At 50.4% G+C, this 19,224-nt stretch overlaps 2 protein-coding genes across 2 annotated transcripts in view; one reads left to right on the forward strand and one right to left on the reverse strand.

The window, feature by feature from the left end:
• Positions 1 to 19,224, reverse strand: part of SLC5A10 (solute carrier family 5 member 10) — a 62,819-nt gene that overhangs the window by 13,075 nt on the left and 30,520 nt on the right. The window lies entirely within an intron of this gene.
• The window catches only part of FAM83G (family with sequence similarity 83 member G), a 29,316-nt gene continuing 14,894 nt past the window's right edge, over positions 4,803 to 19,224 (forward strand). The window contains exons 1-2 of the mRNA XM_011359051.2: positions 4,803 to 4,904; positions 5,296 to 5,950. Of these exons, the coding sequence (XP_011357353.1) occupies positions 5,429 to 5,950 (522 nt within the window). The 5' untranslated portion in view covers positions 4,803 to 4,904; positions 5,296 to 5,428. The remainder of the gene's footprint in view (positions 4,905 to 5,295; positions 5,951 to 19,224) is intronic.

Genomic DNA, 19,224 nt, shown 5'->3' on the forward strand with positions numbered 1-19,224 from the left:
AAGAAAGGAAGAAAATAAGAGAAAAATCTTCAAGACCTAGGGCAAGGTGAAGAGTTTTTAGATTTGTCATCAAAAGCATGATCCATAAAAAGGAAAAACTGACCAATTTGACCTCATCGAAATTGAAAGCTTTTGCTCTAAGATACCTGTGAAAGAATGAAAAGAAAAGCTACGGAAATGACTTCAGTAAAGTTGCAGGATACAAAATCAATATACAAAAATCAGTTGCATGCCTATACACTAACAATGAACTATCAGAAAGAGGAATTAAGACAATTTCATTTATAATTGCATCAAAAAGAATAAAATACCTAGGAATAAATTTAGCTAAGGAGGTGAAACAGCTCTACACTGAAAACTTATAAGACATTGATGAAAGAAACTGAAGAAGATACAAATAAATGAAAAGATATTTCATACTCATGGATTAGAAGAATTCATATTATTAAAATATTAATACCACCCAAAACATTCTACATATTCAATGCAGTTCCTATCAAAATTCCAAAGGTATTTTTCACAGAAATAGAATAAACAATCCTAAAATATTTGTATGAAACTACAAAAGACTCTGAACAGCCAAGTAATCTTAAGAAAGAAAAACAAAGCTGGAGGCATCACACTTCCCGATTTCAAATTGTATTACAAAGCTATAGTAATCAAAAGAGTATAGTATTGACACAAAAGCAGATACATAGATCAATGGAACAGAATAGAGAACCCAGAAATTAACCCATGTATATATGGTTAATTACTTTATGACAAAGGATATACAATAGGGAAAGGACAGTATCTTCGATAAATATTGTTGGGAAAACTGGTTAGACACATGCAAAAGAATAATAATGGACATATCTTACATCATATAATAACAAGAACAAGAAAAACTCAAAATAGATCAAAGATTTGAACACAAGACCTGAAATCGTAAAATTTCTAGAAGAAAACATGAAGGTAAGCTCCTTGACATCAGTCTTGGAGATTATGTTTTTGGTTTGACACCAAAAGCAAAGGCAAAAAACAAAAAACAAAAAAAAACCAAACAAGTAGGACTACATCAAATTAAAAAGCTCTGCACAGCAAAGGAAACTATCAATAAAATGAAACGAGAACCAATGATTGTGAAAAAGCATTTGCATACCATATGTCTGATAAAAGGTTAATATTCAAAAATATATAAAGAACTTATATAACTCAATAGCAAAAAATAAATAAAAATAAAATAAAACCTGATTTTAAAATGGGCAGAAGAACTGAATAGACATTTCTCCGAAGGAGACATGCTATTGACCAACAAGTATATGAAAAAGTGCTCAGCATCGTTTATCACCAGAAAAGTGCAAATCAAAACCACAATGAGCTCTCACCTCACACCTCTTAGAATGGCTATCATCAAAAAGACAAAAAATAAGATGTGTTGGAGAGGATGTGGAGAAAAGAGAACCCTTGCGCACTGCTGGTGAGTGTGTAAATTGGTGCAACCACTATAGAAAACAGGGAGGTTCCTCAAAAAAAAAAAAGTAAACAACTACCATATGATCCAGGAATCCCACCTTTAGGTTATATATCTTTAGGAAATGAAATCACTGCCTCTAAGAGTTATCTATACTTCCATGTTCATTGCAGCATTATTCACAATAGCCAAGTTATGTAGACAACCTAAGTGTCTATCAACAGATAAGTGGATAAAGAGGATGATATATTATATATATGATATATATACATTATATATGATATATATACATCATACACATATATGTATGTGTGTGTATATATGTGTGTGTATGTGTATGTATGTATGTATGTGTATGTATGTATGTATGTGTATGTATGTGTGTGTGTATATATATGTATATGTATATATATGTGTGTGTGTGTACATATATATATATATATATATATATATATATATATATATATATATATATATATATAAAACAGATTATTACCCAGCCATAAGAAAGACATGGTTATTATGCTAAGTGCAGTAAATCAGATAAAGACAAATACTGTATATCAGTTTTATGAAGAATTTAAAAGTAGAAACAGAGACTAGAATGGTGGTTACCAGGGGCTGGGGAGTGGGGTGGGAGGGAAGGGGAGGTATTGGTCAAAGGGTACAAACTTCCAGTGGTGAGTAAATACTGGGGATCTAATGTACAGCATGGTGATTATAGTTAATAATATCATACAGTTGACCCTTGAACAACATAGATTTGAACATGGGCTTGAACTTATAGGTAGATTTTTTTCAATAAATACTATACATGTATTTTCTCTTCCTTATTTTCTTAATAACATTTTTTCTCTAGCTTTACTGTAAAAATACAGTATTTAATACATATAACATACAAAATATGTGTTAATGAATTGTTTATGTTATCAGTAAGGCTTCTGGTCAACAGTAGGCTATTCATAGTTAAGTTTTGGAAGAACCAAAAATTACACGTAGAATTTCGACTGCATGGGGGAGGGGATAGGGGTGGGGTCAGTGCCCCTAACCCCACATTATTCAAAGTCTACTTTATTATATACGTGGGGGAAAAAAAGCTACAGACCAGGAGAAAATATCTGCAGGCCACATACCCGACAAAGGCCTTGTATGTAGGCTATATAAAGAGCTCTCAAAACTCAATAGCAAATGCCAAATGATCCAATTAGAAAATGGGCAAAACACATGAATGGACATTTTACCAAAGAGTACATACAGAGAGCAAATAAGCCCATAAAAATATGTTCAATGTCATTAGTCATTAAGAAAAGGCAAATTAACACCACAGTAGGAGACTATTATACACCTATTGGGATAGCCAAAATAAAACAATAGTGGCAACATAACATATTGGTAAGGATGTGGAGAAATTGGATCACTCATACTTTGTTGATGGGAATGTAAAATATACCTAATTTAATATGTATATGTATGTGAATATTCATAGCAGCTTTATTCATAATAGCAAAAAACTGGAAACAACTCAAATGTCCTTCAACCGGTGAAATAGTTAAACAAATTGCGGTCCATCCACACCACGGAGGAGTACCAGTCATCCACAGAAAGAAATAAGCTATTGATCCACACAACCACCTGGATGAATCCCAGAGGCAGAGAACAGGTCAGTGGTGGTCAGGTGCTAGGGACAGGGGTGTGGGTGAGGGAGAGCTTGGTGGTGCGTCTTAATTATGATGGTGGTTACACAAATCTGCGCATGTGATAAGGTTGCATACATCTACACACACACACACACAAATGAACACATATAAACTAGTGAAATCTGAACAAATTCTGGATCAAACCAATGTCAACTTTCTGGCTGTGATGTTATTGTACTATAGTTATGCAAGATGATGCCATTGGAGGAAACTGGGTGAAGTCTGCATGCAAGCACTCTGCTGGTTTTTTTAAACAAGTTCCTGTGAATCTATAATTATGGGCAGTTAACTGCAGAGGTTGGAGAGCTAGAGGCTTTTCAGCCCTGAGACCCAGGACTCCCTTATGATCTCCAAAGCCTTTGTGTTATGGTAAGAACAAAAGAGAAGCCAAGGCCCAGAGAGGGTCATGTTCTGGATCCCCTGTGGCAAAGAGGCTAATAAATTAGGCTTCAGGACAGTGCCTGCCGACTGAGACCACCTTTGGTGGGGAGGATGCAAGTATATGTGCTTGTACCTGGGAGGAGCTAGGGGCACTTGTGGGACTGTGCTCAGGGAGGTGCAGGGGCCTGGTCTCTGGGGCCACTATGTTCAGACACAGTGCAATGCCCCCGGAGCCAGGGTGAAATGCAGGACTTGGGGCTTGAGGGGTCAGTGATGGGAACCACGGGGGTGCTGGGGTTGGGGGAGAGCAGTAGTGACTCAGGGCAGTGGACCCAGGTGAGAAGGCCTGACAGGTGGACAGATGGTAGTGAGGGTCCTGGAGGAGCAGGGTTTCCAGCCCTCAGCAGCCCAGAGAAGTCTCCTCAGGGGCCCAATCACAGCCACAGCACAGAACAGCCCCATCCAGGTCAAGTGGTAGGGAATGGGGGACAGGAGGGAAGGGCTGGGCCAGGTGCCTGGCTGACTGGCTATGGCATGCAGTGGGGTGGGGGTGGTTTGTTCTACCAAGTTTAATGGGCTTTGCTGTACCCACCCTGGCAGACTGCTTTTCAGATGTGGTCCTCACACCTCCTATAACCAGGGTCCCAAACTCCAGGAATGCTGGGCAGAGAGCTGGGCCTGACCCCAGCCCACAGCAGCCTTCTCAGGTTCTCTCCGTCCCACGGTTCAGGTGGGGTACTCATTATGTCCTGAGAGAGGGGGACCCCTCCTGGCAGGGATCTGGGTTCCTAAGAACTGGGTAACTACTCTGTCCCCACCAAGCTCTATGAAGTCTCCTAAGGTTGGGTCAAACGGTGCCCTACCCCTGCCTAGTACCCCCAACTCTGCTTCCTAGTACTCCCAACCTAGAAACCCCAACTCTGCTTCCATATCTGGACAGCTGGTCATGAGCGCGGACTTCTCATCCCACCTGGGAAACTGGACCCGGGTAGGGTTGGACCAGGGTTACCAACAGGCCCTGTGGAAAGAGGGCGCCAAGATTGTTCACATGCTGTGTCCTCAGAAAGAACACTGTCCCTCTCTGGGCGGCAGTGATCTAGGAGCTCCTGGACTTTGGTCCCTGAGCTTTTCAGAATTCCACCACCCAGGACTAGGGTCGGCAGATGAGGCGGGCGCACACCCTCAGGACGTCTGTGTCCGTAGGCAAGGTGAATCAGTTTCCGGCCCCGCCCCCGGAGCCGCACGTGACCGCAGGTGGCGGCGGCGGCATGGTGGGCGGGACGGCACTTAGTCACGGGTCAGTCGCTGCTTGTACGCACCGCTCGGCTCGCGCGGTTTACTTGCCGGTTCTGCGCCGCGCCCACGATCGCCTGGTAAGCGAGTCCGGGTCCGTTCCCCCAATTCCGGCTCTCTGGGGCGCTGCCGCCTGCCTGCCTCGCTTTCTCTAGATTTCTCCTGGCAGGTCCCTCGGGTTGCTGATCCTGGCGCTCAGGGTTTTTAAGAACCCCTTCCCCGCCCCCTCCCTTCCCGGAAGCCCTTGGAATGCGGGATTCCACTGAGCGGGGCCAGAGGCCATCTGATTTCAGTCTCCTGCCTCCCACCACTAGAAACTTGTGGGAAGTTACCTGCCACAGGATGTGGGTCCTGTCCCCTACAGATAAAGGACAACGGGCCTTGGGATGTGTCCCACTTTTCTCTTTCACCTCTCCCCAGTCCTACCTGTACTGCGACTTGACCCTTGCATTTACCTTGTCTCTCTGGCAGGCTCCTTATGGGCAGAGGCAGTCCTGAGGCCCCAGAGTGCGCTGTGCCCCAGCCCGGCTGAAATTAAGATCCTGACCTTGCTGAGCATTCTGTTTCCTGTCCACACCTGTAGAAGCTCTGGGCAGGTGGAATCATGGCCTTCTCACAGGTGCAATGTCTGGACAACAGCCACGTCAACTGGCGGTCCAGCGAGTCCAAGCCGGAGTTCTTCTACAGTGAGGAGCAGCGTCTGGCGCTGGAGGCCCTGGTGGCCCATGGCCCTGAGGCTTTCTATGAGGTGCTGAAGCGGGAGAATATCCGAGACTTCCTCTCAGAGTTGGAGCTCAAGCGCATCCTGGAGACCATTGAGGTGTATGACCCAGGCTCCCAGGACCCTCGAGACTTGAGCTGCTCCCAGGGGTCCGAGGACAATGGAGTCAGGGGTGGTGAGGAAGCCAGCGGAGCAGATGGGGCCCCCACTGAAGCCGAGCCGCCACCCTCGCTGGAGTATTGGCCCCAGAAGTCGGACCGCTCCATCCCACAGCTGGACCTTGGTTGGCCTGACACCATTGCCTACCGAGGAGTGACCAGGGCCAGTGTCTACATGCAGCCCCCAATCGATGGGCAGGCCCACATCAAAGAGGTGGTACGCAAGATGATCAGCCAGGCCCAGAAGGTGAGCCAGCTGCTGGCGGGAGTCCCTGTAGAGGAAACTAGCCTAGTGAGCCTGTCCGACCCCCCAGAATCTCCCCACCCCAGTGCATACTCATTCAGAGCCCAACATGGAGAATCTACCACAGTCCCCTGTGGGTCTCTTGGCTGCCATCCTTCCTGACTTCGTGAGGTTCCTCATTCTTTGCAAAGAGATAGGGTACCTGGGTCCCCTGGCAAGTAACAGTGGGCTGCCTCATCTCAAAGGGCCTTTGTGCCTTGTTGCGGGGGGTATTTCTGATTTCCACGGTTGTGGTGAGCAGGCTCCCCAGAGGAAGGCACTGCAATGGGGTGGGGCAGGAAGGAATTGCGGGGCTTTCTCTTACTATGCCTGGGGATGCCTCTGATTCACCCGAGAAGTGCAGGCTCTCACACACATCATGAGCTCTCTGGTGTTGCTTTCGTTGAGTGGGGGAGTAGGCATAGAGACTGAAAAGTTGCCTAAGTCCATCTAAGGCTTGCCTAGAGGTCTGAGTTCAAATGTACCTGTTTCCTGGGTGTGCCAGGCAACTGAGAGCCAGTTGTTCACCCTCTCTGAGCCCCTTCATGAGCTTTGAATGGCAGAACTTTTTCAAGTAGGGATGTGGGAGGTGAGGATGGCTTGATCCTCGGGTAGAACCGGAGTGAGTTCAGCTGAGGGGTATCCACCTCTGGAAGAGACCTCAAGCATTGTCTGGACCTCCCCTTCCCAACCTCTGCTGAACGGTGCAATGTCCCGGTGTGGGTAGCCATTCTTGGATGACACACTGACACATATTCTGAGAAAAGAAGCTTTTCTCAGAGATAGCCAGGCCATTGCTGGACAGCCATGACCCTGAGCAAGTACTTCTTTCTGCTGAGCGCAATTACCTTTTTATGATTTCAAAGCACATCCTGACATGATTGATGAAGCTTACCTAGTGAGCTGTGTTCAGATAGAATCCGAGGCCAGGTCTGGGCACTGTAGAGAGCAGTGAGTGATTATCAATGTCTGGCCTAGTCTTGGGTTGTGGGTGAGATATTACTAGTGGAATCTAACCCCTTCACTGTTCCAGACCCAGAGCAGGGCAGCAAATCACACGAGACCCGAACACTGGCTTTGGGACCATCCTGGCTGACAGAAAAGGCCTGAGAGAACTCTTGGGAAGAGAAACTAGAAGTGGGTCAGGAGCTGAGGAGGTGGCCACAACTTAGGTATCCAGAAACGTGGAGTCTGTCCCCGGAGAGGGCCAGCTGAGTCAGATAGCCTGTGTTAGGGAGCCTGTCCTGTCTCAGGCAGCTTTGGGGCTTCAGGTTTCTGGTCTGTAAATGGAGGTGATGAGGATAAAAGCTGTGTCTTTGGCTGTTGTGAATATAGAATCAGGTGACGGGAGTGAGGAAGAGTTGGAGGAAGAGGAGGAGAAAGAGGAGGAGGAAGGGGCCTTTATGGTTTTCGAGCGAAATAACTCTTTGCATACCTGCCATGGGATAGGAAGGTGCTGCTGACGTGGGTGCCTGATGTGAGATCATGGAACCCAATCCCCTGGGAGGGTCTGTTGGGATTCCATTACCCAGCCTCCACCCCCTTTTTAAAAGTGGGAAAACTGAGGCCCAAGGAAACTTGACCTGCTGTGCCAGGGTTCCCCCTCTTCTGTTCCTCTTCTCCCCACCAGGAGTAGGAAGGCGGCAGACATCAGATCCCAGCTTGGCATGGGAACAGCCGAAGTCTAATCTCCCCCAGACAGAAAGACATATGGCCTGGCCTAGTGATAGGCTAGATAGGGGTGTGCCCAGAGCCATGCTAGGCTCAGGCAGCCTCCTCATGTCTCTATGGCCGGGGCTGAGAACCAGCCACTCCACGTAGTTCCATGGACCCCCCTCCCCCCACAACTTCATTTGTTCCCACAAAAGCCCTACAAGGTTATCAATGTCACCTGTCTAAAGTGACATAGCCAGGAAGGAGTCCATCTCAAGTTTGAACCCCGATCTGTGTGGTACCACAGTTGCTTTCCTGCAACTCCCCCAACAGGTACGCATTTCCCCCTTCCTTCATCTCTCTAAGAGTGGGGGCCTCACTGCTGAAACTGACTGCCCCCTCGGATAGCAGGGAGCCTCACAGGCCCAATAGGAGAGATCTCAGAAGCAGCAGAGGCCAAGGGCCTCATCCTGAGGATGGGGACACACACACAGAGAAGACAGGGATTTGTTCACACCCCAGAGCACCATGGTGCACCAAGTCCCTGCTTTCCAGCCCACCTGCTTCCCTGTCATATCCATTCTGGGATCTGAGACCAACATGGTATGTTTGTGGGCCATCTGTAATAACAATAGCTACTATTTATTGGGTGCAAGACACTTCATAATCTCAAGTAGCATTATCTGCTCTGTTTTTCAGATATAGAAACTGAAGCCTGACTGGTTACTCCCTGCCAAGGTCACTTAGCTAGTTTTTGGGTAGAGGGGTAGAGACCAGGCCTGTGTTGTCCTCAGACTCTTAGGATGGGTCCCTTGCCCATTCTGCCTGGCCCTGACAGGGCAGGGAGGGCCAGCTCATCCAAGTTCCTGCAATCCTCCCATCTCCTCTGCTCCGGCTGCTTCCCAGGTTCACAGGGGCTGGTCCATGACACTGACGGATGGTGACAAATGCTGACGGAGCCCTTTGCCTTGCCCATTGGCTTGGGAGCTTTCCCTGCCTTCTCTCCTATGAATCACCTCTTTTCACCTCACCCCCACATCCTCTTCTCACCCCCGGTACCAGTGCAGGGAGACTGCCCCCCTTCCCAGGCGTGGAATGGAGACCCCACTGTCCAGCCGCCTGGCCTAACACTGGACCACTTCCCCCCGGGGCACCTGGGGCTGCTGGAACTGAGTCAGGGTGGCCGAGCCCACCACCTCCTCATCAGCAGGGCAGGCAGACCCTGAGGCAAGGAAGTGACATAGCACACTAAGCCTGCCCCAGCTCATCCACCTGGGAGACTGTGTTCCTGTCAAGGCTACCATCAGGTCCCCCTTTTCTCAAAAGACTGGAATAGAACTAATGGACCACAGTGTAAAGAACCAAGAGTGCTGGGGTTAGGGCCCTGCTCTGCCTCCATCACTGTGAGCCGATACAAGTCTAAGCTCCTCTCTGAGTCCCGGTCATTCCATCTGTAAAATGGGTACAGACGTTGAAGACTGTTAGGGTCACTTCAGCTCTGACACTTTGTTGCCCTGTGATTCTAGACTCCTTTGGGACAAGAAATAGATGGGTCCTGGGTCTCACAGGATTCCACTGGCTGTGCAGCTCTGAGCAGGCAGCTTGCACTCTCAGAGATACTTTCCAACACCCCCCCCCGTGGGCTCCAGCTTACCAAAATGGAAGGTCATCATCTGCTTGCCCCTCCCCAAACCCCCAGGAGCCAATGATTTATCTGGGGAAAAAACCTGCTTTGGGGTTCTAGCTGCATACCAGAGTCTGGGCCTGTAGCATCATGCTAGGAGGGATGAGCCTCAACCTCACTTAGCTGCAGCCTCTGAGAGACAGGGGTGAGGCTGGGCTGGGTCAGGAAGGGGCGGGGGAGGGTGTGTTTCCATACTCACGACTTGGGACCAAATCCCCTAGTAGGATCCCTTTCATCAGCCTGACATCTTTGGGAGAGGGGATAGGCCCCAGGTACAGGGGCGAGTCTTGTACAGATGAGGAAACTGAGGGACAGTGAGTGCCAGAGGTGGGACTAGTACCCAGATCTCATGCTGCCCAGGCTAGGACTTGGGAACAGAGACACAGAGAAGTTAAGTTTATTGCCTAGGGCCACACAGCAGGAAGGGACAGGAACCAGATTTCAAGATGCCTGATTAAGCCCACATCATTTCTGTCAGGTCCCCGCCTTCATATACTAAAGTCCTGATTCATGGCTTAGCTCCAAGAGAATAAAAGCAGCTTAATGAGGCATTTATTAAACACCAGCTATATGCCAACTGCTGAGTGAGCACTTTACCTAAGCTGTAATCCTCCCAGCAACTCCATAAAGTAGATGTTGTCTCCACTGTCCAGATGAGGAAACTGAGGCCTTGCAAGGCTCAGAGAGGGCAAATAACTTGCCTAAGGTCACAGAGCTGAAAACTGGAGGATCTGTGCCCAGGTTTGCAGGCTCTGAGCCCCCTTTTCCTGGGAAAAGCAGCATCTTGGCTATTCTTTCTGAGCCTGGCCCCTCATGAGAACGTTGGAGCCTCGATGCCATCCCCCAGCTTGACTCAGAATAGTAAAAGCATTTTCATGAGGCTCCTAAATACTGAGCTCTCTGGGAAAGGGCAACAGTCTGTCCACACAGAGACTGGAGAGAACAGTGTGATGGGGAGCCAAGGCCACTGTAGGTTCCCTGTGGACCAGGAGAGAAGGCTCTCAGTGTCCCTGAGCTAGGCAGCACCAGGGCAAATTCAACACCTCAAGTCGTCTGTTCCCATGGGCACACAGTGGGTCCGGGGAGTGGCCCCCTGCCTGCTCTGGCAGTTCCCAACCCAGGGCCCAGAGCCCTCTCCTGCCAGGTGGGGGACCATCTGATAACATAATCCTAAATATTGGCTCCTGTTTTCTGCAAAAGCTTCCTACCTAATGGCATTTGCATCTTAATTGAGAGTTTGGGGAGAGCCAGGAGCAGCTCTGCCAGGAGGGAGGGCTGGCACCTCTGGGCTGGGTGCACGCCTGGCTCCAGGAACAACCTAGCAGGCAGCCTCACACCTGCAGGCAGTGCTCTCCCCCGACCCTGTGAGGTGGGCCTGTTGTCATACTCATGTCACAGATGAGGATACCAAGGCTCAGAGCAGGCCAGGGCCTGCTGAAGGTCACACCGGACTCTTTGGCATGGCCAGTCTGTACTGGCCTCCACAGAACCCTAGTCACTCTGGTTTGGCAGGCTCACGCTGAAGCCGAGGGTCCTCCCGCTGGGCCAGCAGAGAGGGTGTGGTCCTCCCAGAGACCTCTGGCTCACCTGCCCAGCTCAGCCACCTCCTTGCTGTATGACCTTGGGCCTCAGTTTCTTCATCTGTAAAATGGGGATTAGGCACTTGTCATGGAACAATAACAGTCATGAGTGCCTACAAGACACTGAGCACACCAGGGCCAAACCCTATGTCCTGGCAGGCCCTGGCCTGGGTGGGCTACACCAACCTCCTTCCTGGGATCTGAATGATCCCCAGACTCAGGCACCTTCCCAGGTTAGTTAAATGCCACATGAGGCAGTAGGAGGACAGGCTTCAATAACATGCAGACCCAGGCCTGAGCCCCAGCTGTGCCACCCAGAGAGTTGCTTCACCTCTCTGACCCTCCATTACTTCCCCTTCAGTGGCATTGCGATGACAGCACCTGCCTCAAAGTCATGAGATTTATGGAAAAAGGGCGATGTGTAAAGTACTTGTTTGGCATGGAGCTGTCATTCGGTAAATGCCAGTTCTCTTCCCTCCATCCCTCTATCTTTATCTTTACCCATCTCCTGACAGCCTCTCTCTGCAGAAGTCTGGGCTGGGAAGTGCTGAGCTCCCCATCCTGGAGGAGTTTAAGTAGGGGCTTGGTGGAATGTGGTAGAAAGGATGTGGGCATTAAGTGGCCCAGGGAAGGGGGGCCCTCAGCCCTGCTCTGTGTGACCTTGGGTAAATCTTTTCCAGGACAGTCTTCCTGGGGGATTGGGATGCTTGATGACTCCACAGTGTCTGTTGTTCTTGGACCCTGGAGAAGCTAAGCTTTTAAAGGCTTTGAATTTATGATTCTGGGATTTCCAATTTGAAAATCTTCAGTTTCTGCTGTTCGCTGACTACTGTGGAGTGGTTTGGCTGGCTGGATCCTGGGCCTGCAGGCCCGGAAGCTCGGAAGACTCTGAGGCCCCTTGAGGCTGGCATGAAAAGGGAGCAGCTTGTCCTCATGTCTCATCCGTAGGGCACAGCCCTGGTCACCTGATGGCCTTTCCCCATGCTCTGCCAGCCTCTGTCTCTGCAGCATTCCTGAGCCATGGTGAGGAGACTGATGTCTATCTGGAGAAGGCTGGAGGCTCAGGGCAGGGCCCCACATGGCTGCGCTGGGCCAGACCTCTTACTCAGAGGGTTCTGGGCAGGACCGGTATGTGCTTCTTGAGCTCCTCCTGCTGCAGCCATTTGGTTCTCAGGGGGCCTGAGCTTTCTTTAATTTGCCTTAATAAGATTTCTGTCTTAATATTCCAGAGGGTGGGGAAGGTGACAGAGCTGATGAATGTTGGAGAGGAGAGACCTCAGGTCATTCAATTAAACTCTCAACGTTCCTGAGAAGAGAAGACTTCAAGTGGGGATGTGCCCAGCCATAGGCCACCCAGGGAAGGAGTGGCAGAGCCAAGGGGCTCTGGAGCATTTACCCCCTGGGCAGAGCTGATGGTCAGGGGTTTGTTTTAGGACATAGGGTGGTTCTGAGAGGCAGTGGGTGGAGTTACAGCTAGAATATACATAGGATCCCCCCAACCAGGAGAGCAGCCCAGGAACAGGAGGCCCCTGACACCAGCTGACAGTGACTCCTCCTCTGGAAAATGTGAGTGGTCATCACTACCCCTCCCTCGAAAAGGGACACTCATATAAGTGTCAGCAAGCTGGTCTTGGCTTGGGTCAACATTTGGTACTGTAATCACAGACTCCATCCCTGTCTACCAGGGAGGCAGACTAAACTTGGTGACAGAGCCAGAGAATAGGTTTGGAGAGCACCAGTAGTCAAGGGAACACTGCCTATAATAGGGCCAGGGACCCCCAGGAGATATCAACGCCTGCAGAACCTTCCAGGCCTTTCAGACGATATCTCAATTCGGCCTGCACCGGGGAAGGGGGAGGGGAGGAGGGCCATGTCAAGAACATAGGAAACAGAGGCACTGCAGCCAGGTCTGCCCCAGCCCTCCTGTTGGAGGAGGGAGTTGGGGGCCAGAGAGCAGCAATTCCTGTCTGTTTCAGACCCCCAGTGGCAGGCGGTGGGGGAGTGCTGCGCTTCTACCATGGAGGCAGCTGCAGTTCCCCGGAGTCTCAGCCCCTCCGTCTCTACAGGAGGTGGCAGTACCTGGAGTGCAGGTCTGCTAGAGATGAATACTCTCAGCATTCACATGTCTGAAAAGGTTCTTATTCCACCTTTGGTTTTGAAAGCTGATTTCACTGGGTGTGGAATCTAGGTTAACATTTTTTCCATTTACCTCCTTAAAAATGTTCCAGTGTCCTCTGGCTTGCGTTGACTCTGAGGAGAAACCTGCTTACCTTTGTTCCTCAATATGCAATTGTCTTTTTCCCTCTGGCTGCTTTTAAGATTTTCTCTTTATCACTGGTTTTAAGTGATGTGATTATGATGTGCCTTGGTGCAGTTTTCTTCATGTCTCTTTTGCTTGGAATTCACTTAACTTCCTGAACTTATGGATGTATAATTCTCATTAAATGTGGAAATGTTACGGCCATTATTTTTTCAGTGTTTTTCTGTCCTCCTCCCCACCCTCTGCCTCAGCAACTTCTGAGACTTCAGTTATGCATATATTAGATCTTCGATGTTGACCCGCAGCTCACTGATGCTCTCGTCCTGTTTTTTCAGTCTCTTTATGTGTCATTTTGGATCATTTCTATTGATTGTCTTCAAGTTCACAAATCTTTTCTCCTATAGTGTCTAATCTCCTACTATTCTCATCTCGTGCGTTTTTATCTTAAACATTGAATTGTTTCGCCTCTTGAAGTTCAATTTGATTGTGTTTAAAAAATATCTTCCATGTCTTTAAGTAACTTTTTGAACATATAGACTACAGTTATAACTGTTTTTCGAGTCTTCATCTGCCAGTTCTAATATCTGCATCCATTCTGGGTTAGTTTTGATAGATTTTTTTCTCATGTGGGTCATTATTTTCCTGTTTGTATAGCTGGTAGTTTTTTATTGGATGGAAGACGATTTTATGTTGTGAGGTGCTGGAGTATGATTTTTTTTTTCCTTTAAATACTTTGGAGATTTGTTCCAGGATTCATTGAAGTTGCTTGGAAGCAATTTAATGCTTTTGAGGCTTTTTGTTAAGCTGTATTAGATGGAACCAGAGCAGATTTAGTCCAGGGTAGGAGTTGCAAACTATGGATCAAGTCTGGCCTGCTGCCTGCTTTTATAAATAATGGAACATAGAGATACACATTTGTTTATGTACTGTCTATGGCTGTTTTCTGTATTACAAGCAGGGCTGAGTAGTTGTGTCAGAAACCATATGGCCTGCAAAGCCTGAAATATTTACTATCTGACCTTTACAGAAGAAGTTTGGCAACTCCTGTCTAGGGCTTCTGTGCCCACTGTTTATGCAGTATCCTTCTGAGGACTCTCCCGAAGACCCCAAGCGTTATAGGGATCTGCACCCTGGCTGGGGGGACATAAACAATCCCTGGTCCTGTGTGAACATGGACAATTGTTCTAGCCTCTCCTTTCTAGTGGTTCTCTCCTGTCCTCAGTGGTTTCCTCCCACATGCGTGCTGCTCGGTGACTAGCTGAAGGCTCGAGAGGGGACCCTCTGCAGGTCTCTGGCATTCACTCTGTGCAGCCCTCTCCCGTCAAGGGCTCTGCCCTGCAAATTCTGAGCAAACCCTGTCTCCTCAGCTCAGGGGATGGCTGGACTCCACCAGGGCTCCCTCCCCGTGCCGTGGCCTGGAGGGAGCTGGGGCAACCCTACGCTTGCCTCACTAGTCTCCCTTCTCGCAGGGATCACTGTGTTTGCTGTGCTGCCTGTTGGCCATGGTTTCATAGATTTTGCCAGGTTTTTTTATTGCTAAGGCAAGAGAGTAAGTGCAGGCCCTGTTGTTCTGTCATGGCTGGGAATAGAAGTGGAATCTAAGATCTTGATGACCATTGTCCCAATCCTTAGGACAGTCCGCAGCATTTCTGTTTGGTACCACTTTTTACCAGCTGGCACAGAGGGAAGAGGGAAGCAGGTGGTTGATGATTCCTGCTTATCTGCCCCAGAGGGTGCTGTGAATCTGGTGGAATAGTTCTCAGATTGGTATGATGAGGAGAAGGCAGGAAAGTGGCAGCCGCTGTCTTCTGAGCATGGGCTCTCAGGTCCTGTGCTGGCTCTGTGTCCACACTAATTCACTTTATCCTCCAACAGCTGTGTGCAGTGGGCATTGTTACCACCCCATGAGGGAACTAAGGCACTTGCCTGAGGTCACACACCTTTCCGGAAGGACAGTCTAGATCCCACGTTGCCACCCAGGCAGGGCATAGGGAGTTGGAGATCCCTCAGCAGAGATGGCCTTTGGCGTCACATCAATCTTCCCCCTTTTACAGATAAAGAAACTGAGACCCAGAGAGGGACATGGCTCATCCAAAGCCAGACTGCAGCCTGGAGCCCAGAGCTCCAACCCTGGCCCCACTCTGTTCTTGTGCAGGGGCTCAGACTGCTGCTGGGGCCCAGGGAGGATAGGAGGACACTCACTTCAGTGCCCCTGGCCCACGCCACCAGCACCAGCAACAGGTGTTAAAGGGTTTAGGCCGTGTCTTTTGGGGTGGTGGACATGGGTGGAGGGTGCTCTCCATTGTGGCTCAGTGCTGCCCCCCTTGCTCAAGCTTTACCTGCCCTCATAGCCACCTGGAAGATGGAGGTCTTCATGGTGGGACACTGGGGACCTGGGCCAGATACCATGTCCACCATTCTAATAGCTCGAGGTGAGACCCGGGGTCGGTTCCCTCCCCTCTCCGGGCCAGAATATCTTCATCTCTCATATGGGGTTGGATATTATCCATCTCAGGGATAGTATGGGGATTCTGAAACCATCAGGAGATTGGGGGGGCGGGGTTAGAGGAGGCTTGAGAGCAGTCCTAGCCACATGGAGAGGGGCACGGGATTTGGACCTGGTAGGAGGCAGGATACAGATCTGTTGGATGGGGGAGAGTGCGGCAAAGGAAAGGGAGATGTGGGAGCTGCTGGAAGAACACACTTTGGGAACTTGCAAATATTGCGCCACCACCACCACCACCCCCCGCCCCACCCCAAGAGACGTGGGGATGCATTTGAGTATGAGGTTCACTCAAGCCTAGTGCTGATACCAATCCCTGCCAGTGTCTTCCCCACAGGAAGACACTGCCATCCTCCCATGCTCCCCAGGCGTCATCCAGCCCCCACTCTGGAGCTCTTTGGGGCTGGGAACCAGGATAGTTGTCACGGTATTTGGCCCCTCCTAGTTCTATGGCTGCATCTTCGAGAGAGGGTTTTCCTGTCAATAAGACACGGGAACCACCGGGCTCCTTCCTTCCCTTGGGAACTGTGCAAGTTCTGGGCTATGGGGCCAGTGCTGCCCCATCAGCTCCCTGGCGATGCCAGGCCTAGAGTATGGGACACACACATGCCTGCCATCTTTACCCTGTAGAAACCACGCAGTTGGTCCAGTGCTCACATGGACACAGCCAGTTCCTGTGGTCACGAGGACCGAGGTTCAATGCCCCATGTGGTCTCCTAACACCCATCAGGGCAAGGGCAGTCTCCAGATTCCAGCCTCCCCTCTCTGACTTTTCCACTGGTTTGGCCCTGGCCGTGCCCAGGACCTTCGTGGGGTATGTGTGGGTTGAGACTTCATGAAGTGGCTGGTGTTTTCCTCTGGGTGGGGCCAGCTCAAGCCATGGATGTATGACCTGGATAGACCATTGGAGTGAGCCAGGTTGACATCTCCATTGTCAGATGGCAGACCAAGTGTTCAGGACGGGCTGTGGCTTGTCCTGGGCTGCTCTCATTCCTGCAACTCAAAAGCTATTTGATCCCATTCTCAGTTGACAGCAGCTCCCTGAGGACCTCCTTAGGCCAGGCCCCATGCTAGGCCCAGATGGGGGCTCTGCCCTTGGTGAGCTTACAGTGTCAAAGGCGAGCTGGGCCACTCCAACAGATAATTATGCAAGGAGAGTGAACCCCTCTGCACCTCAGTTTCCTCATCTGTAAGTTAGGAATAACTGCTGCCTCTAAGCATGATTGTGAAGGCTGAATAGATAGAGGTTGTTGGAGTCATTATAAACCCTCATGAAGCATAAGGCCTGGAACTGGCTTATACTATCTTAGGCCAAAGGTGCTTTGGGTGGAGTATTCTAGTCTTGAGTCTGGCCTCAGATTTCCCATGTTCAAAACAAGGAGGAACATGCAGGACTCAAGGGCTGCCAGGAAGCCTTTGGGGCTCTGACTGTGAACAAGTTGTGGGGGCCTCCCTGGGGAGCACCAAGCACCCCCTTCCTACCCCCAACTTTATAGCTGACACCAGTTATAAGCCCTCTCTGACCAACCCCAGCATAAGCTCAAGTGCCTGGAGAGAGCCAGTGCTCAGCCCTGGGACCCTGTGGAGGATCTACCATAGGGGACAGGCCCCAACAGATTCAGCTCGACAGCAGATGGTCCCTGAATCAGGCATCCTGCCTGCCCAAGGGTGATGTGGGGAAGGACGCACATGGAGTGGGTCCTGCTGGGGCACGTCCCTCATCCCAGGCCCAGGACAAGCCCCCATCTGCCACAGCAAGCAGGGCCTGGAACCAGGCCTGACCAATCCAGTGGGGGAGCGAAGGGTTGGGGTGGGGATGGCTGCCTCCAGGGAGAAGTGTGTTGGCTGCACCCTTCCCAAGGTGGCACGTGAGGTTGTTTGCCTGCAGGAGTGATTATCCAAGGAGATCCCAGAGCTGGAGTGGCTTTGGGGCTGTGGGGTCCCAGGCATGGAAGTCCCTGCTACCACCTCACCCATTTCAGGCTCTCATCACCCTCGACTGGTGAAATCCAAGGCCATGTGAGTCCGCTCAGCTCTGACATCGTGTGTCATCTGTCCTTTTACCACTCCCTTGCCAAATAATATTTTGCCTTTCCTTAAGCATCTCCTGGGGTGGGGAGTTCACTCCCTCTCAAGACTCCTGCCTAACTTTGAGTCAGAAAGTGCTTCCTCATCTGGTGTGCATATCTGCCTCCCCTTGGCTTCCCCCTGCAGGTCCCGGCCCCTTCATGGACTGTACCATCTCCCTCTGCCCCACCTGGAAAACTCTTGCAGAGACTCAAAGAAAGAGAGCGGTTGTCAAACAGAGGAGAGAGGACCCTGGCCCTCAACCATCAGGGAACCCTGGCTGGGTTCCACAGCTCCACTGCACCTATTGTACCAACAAGAAAGCTGGGCCCTTTCTCATATTGATGAGAGAAGCTAGATGTCTTGCTCACAGTCACACAGAGATTGTTCCATGGCAGGACAGGGGCCTGCGGCCCCGGAAGAGCTTAGATAGCCTGCAGGGGCCAGCCTGGTGAGCTCATTGGAGTATGCAGACTCATTGCCAGCAGGCCATAGGCCGCCTCCCTGTCGCCCTGTGTCTACAGATCCCAGCAGGAGGAGCCTGCCAGGCCACCTTCATGCTGGGGGCGGGGGTGAGCTCAACTGATGGGCCTGGGTAGGTTTTAGCCTAATTGTTACCAACTTACTGTGTGGCCTAGAGCATGTCTCCCACCTGTCTGTGTAAGGGTCCTCCAGGAGGTTTCTCAGACCCCAGATGGGACCACGGTGCTGGCCTTGAAGGGGCTGGATCTCTGTCTGGGTCAGTAGTATCTGCCCCTGGTCTGACATGCTCTCCTTTGCTGCCCAGTGGGACAGGGAGTGGGGAGACTGAGGGCTAATGCCTGATGGGCCCAGGTGCCTGCTGACTACCCCTGAGGCTGGTAGGCTTGTCTACACTGCCCTGTCCTTTCCCTGTGCCTCTACCCTCCTCAGGACCTACTAAACTGCCCACATTGGCCTGTGGCTGGACTGGGGGTGGAATAGGTATACCTTGACTTCTGGGGTCCTGCCCTAAGCCAGGTCCAGGAGGGTGGAGGTCAGCTCTTGTGGGCAGAGGTCATCGGATGACAGGAAGAGCACATGTGTTGGGTCGGTCAGTGAGGGAGCCTGCCAAAGTCCATACCAGCCCAGGGACAGATGGGTGACATCATCCAGTGACTGTGCCCGCTGCTGCTCTGCCCCTTGGCTGTTGACACATCTGGTTCATCTCAGTGTCCCAGGGTAGCAGGCAAACTCTAAGACTTTTGAGAGCCAGCTCCTCCCAGGGTCTTTGTGCAGCTTTCTCACTCTTCCACCTACACGTCTCACCTGCCAGGTCATTGGGCTTTGTTCTCTGTAGTATTGTGCTAGCAGGCATGTTGAATGTGCTTCCCCCTCCACTCCCTGCTGCCAGATTCCAGTCTGTGCCACCGACTGAGAATCTTGTGTCCTAAGTGTGGAATACTGAGCCTAGAACTTCAGGGCCAGAGCTGCTGCACCAGCTGACGACCCTGGTCTCTCTTCCTGCTCCCA

Source organism: Pteropus vampyrus, unplaced genomic scaffold, assembly GCF_000151845.1.
Source record: "Pteropus vampyrus isolate Shadow unplaced genomic scaffold, Pvam_2.0 Scaffold44, whole genome shotgun sequence".
In the NCBI taxonomy this organism is placed as follows: Eukaryota; Metazoa; Chordata; class Mammalia; order Chiroptera; family Pteropodidae; genus Pteropus; species Pteropus vampyrus.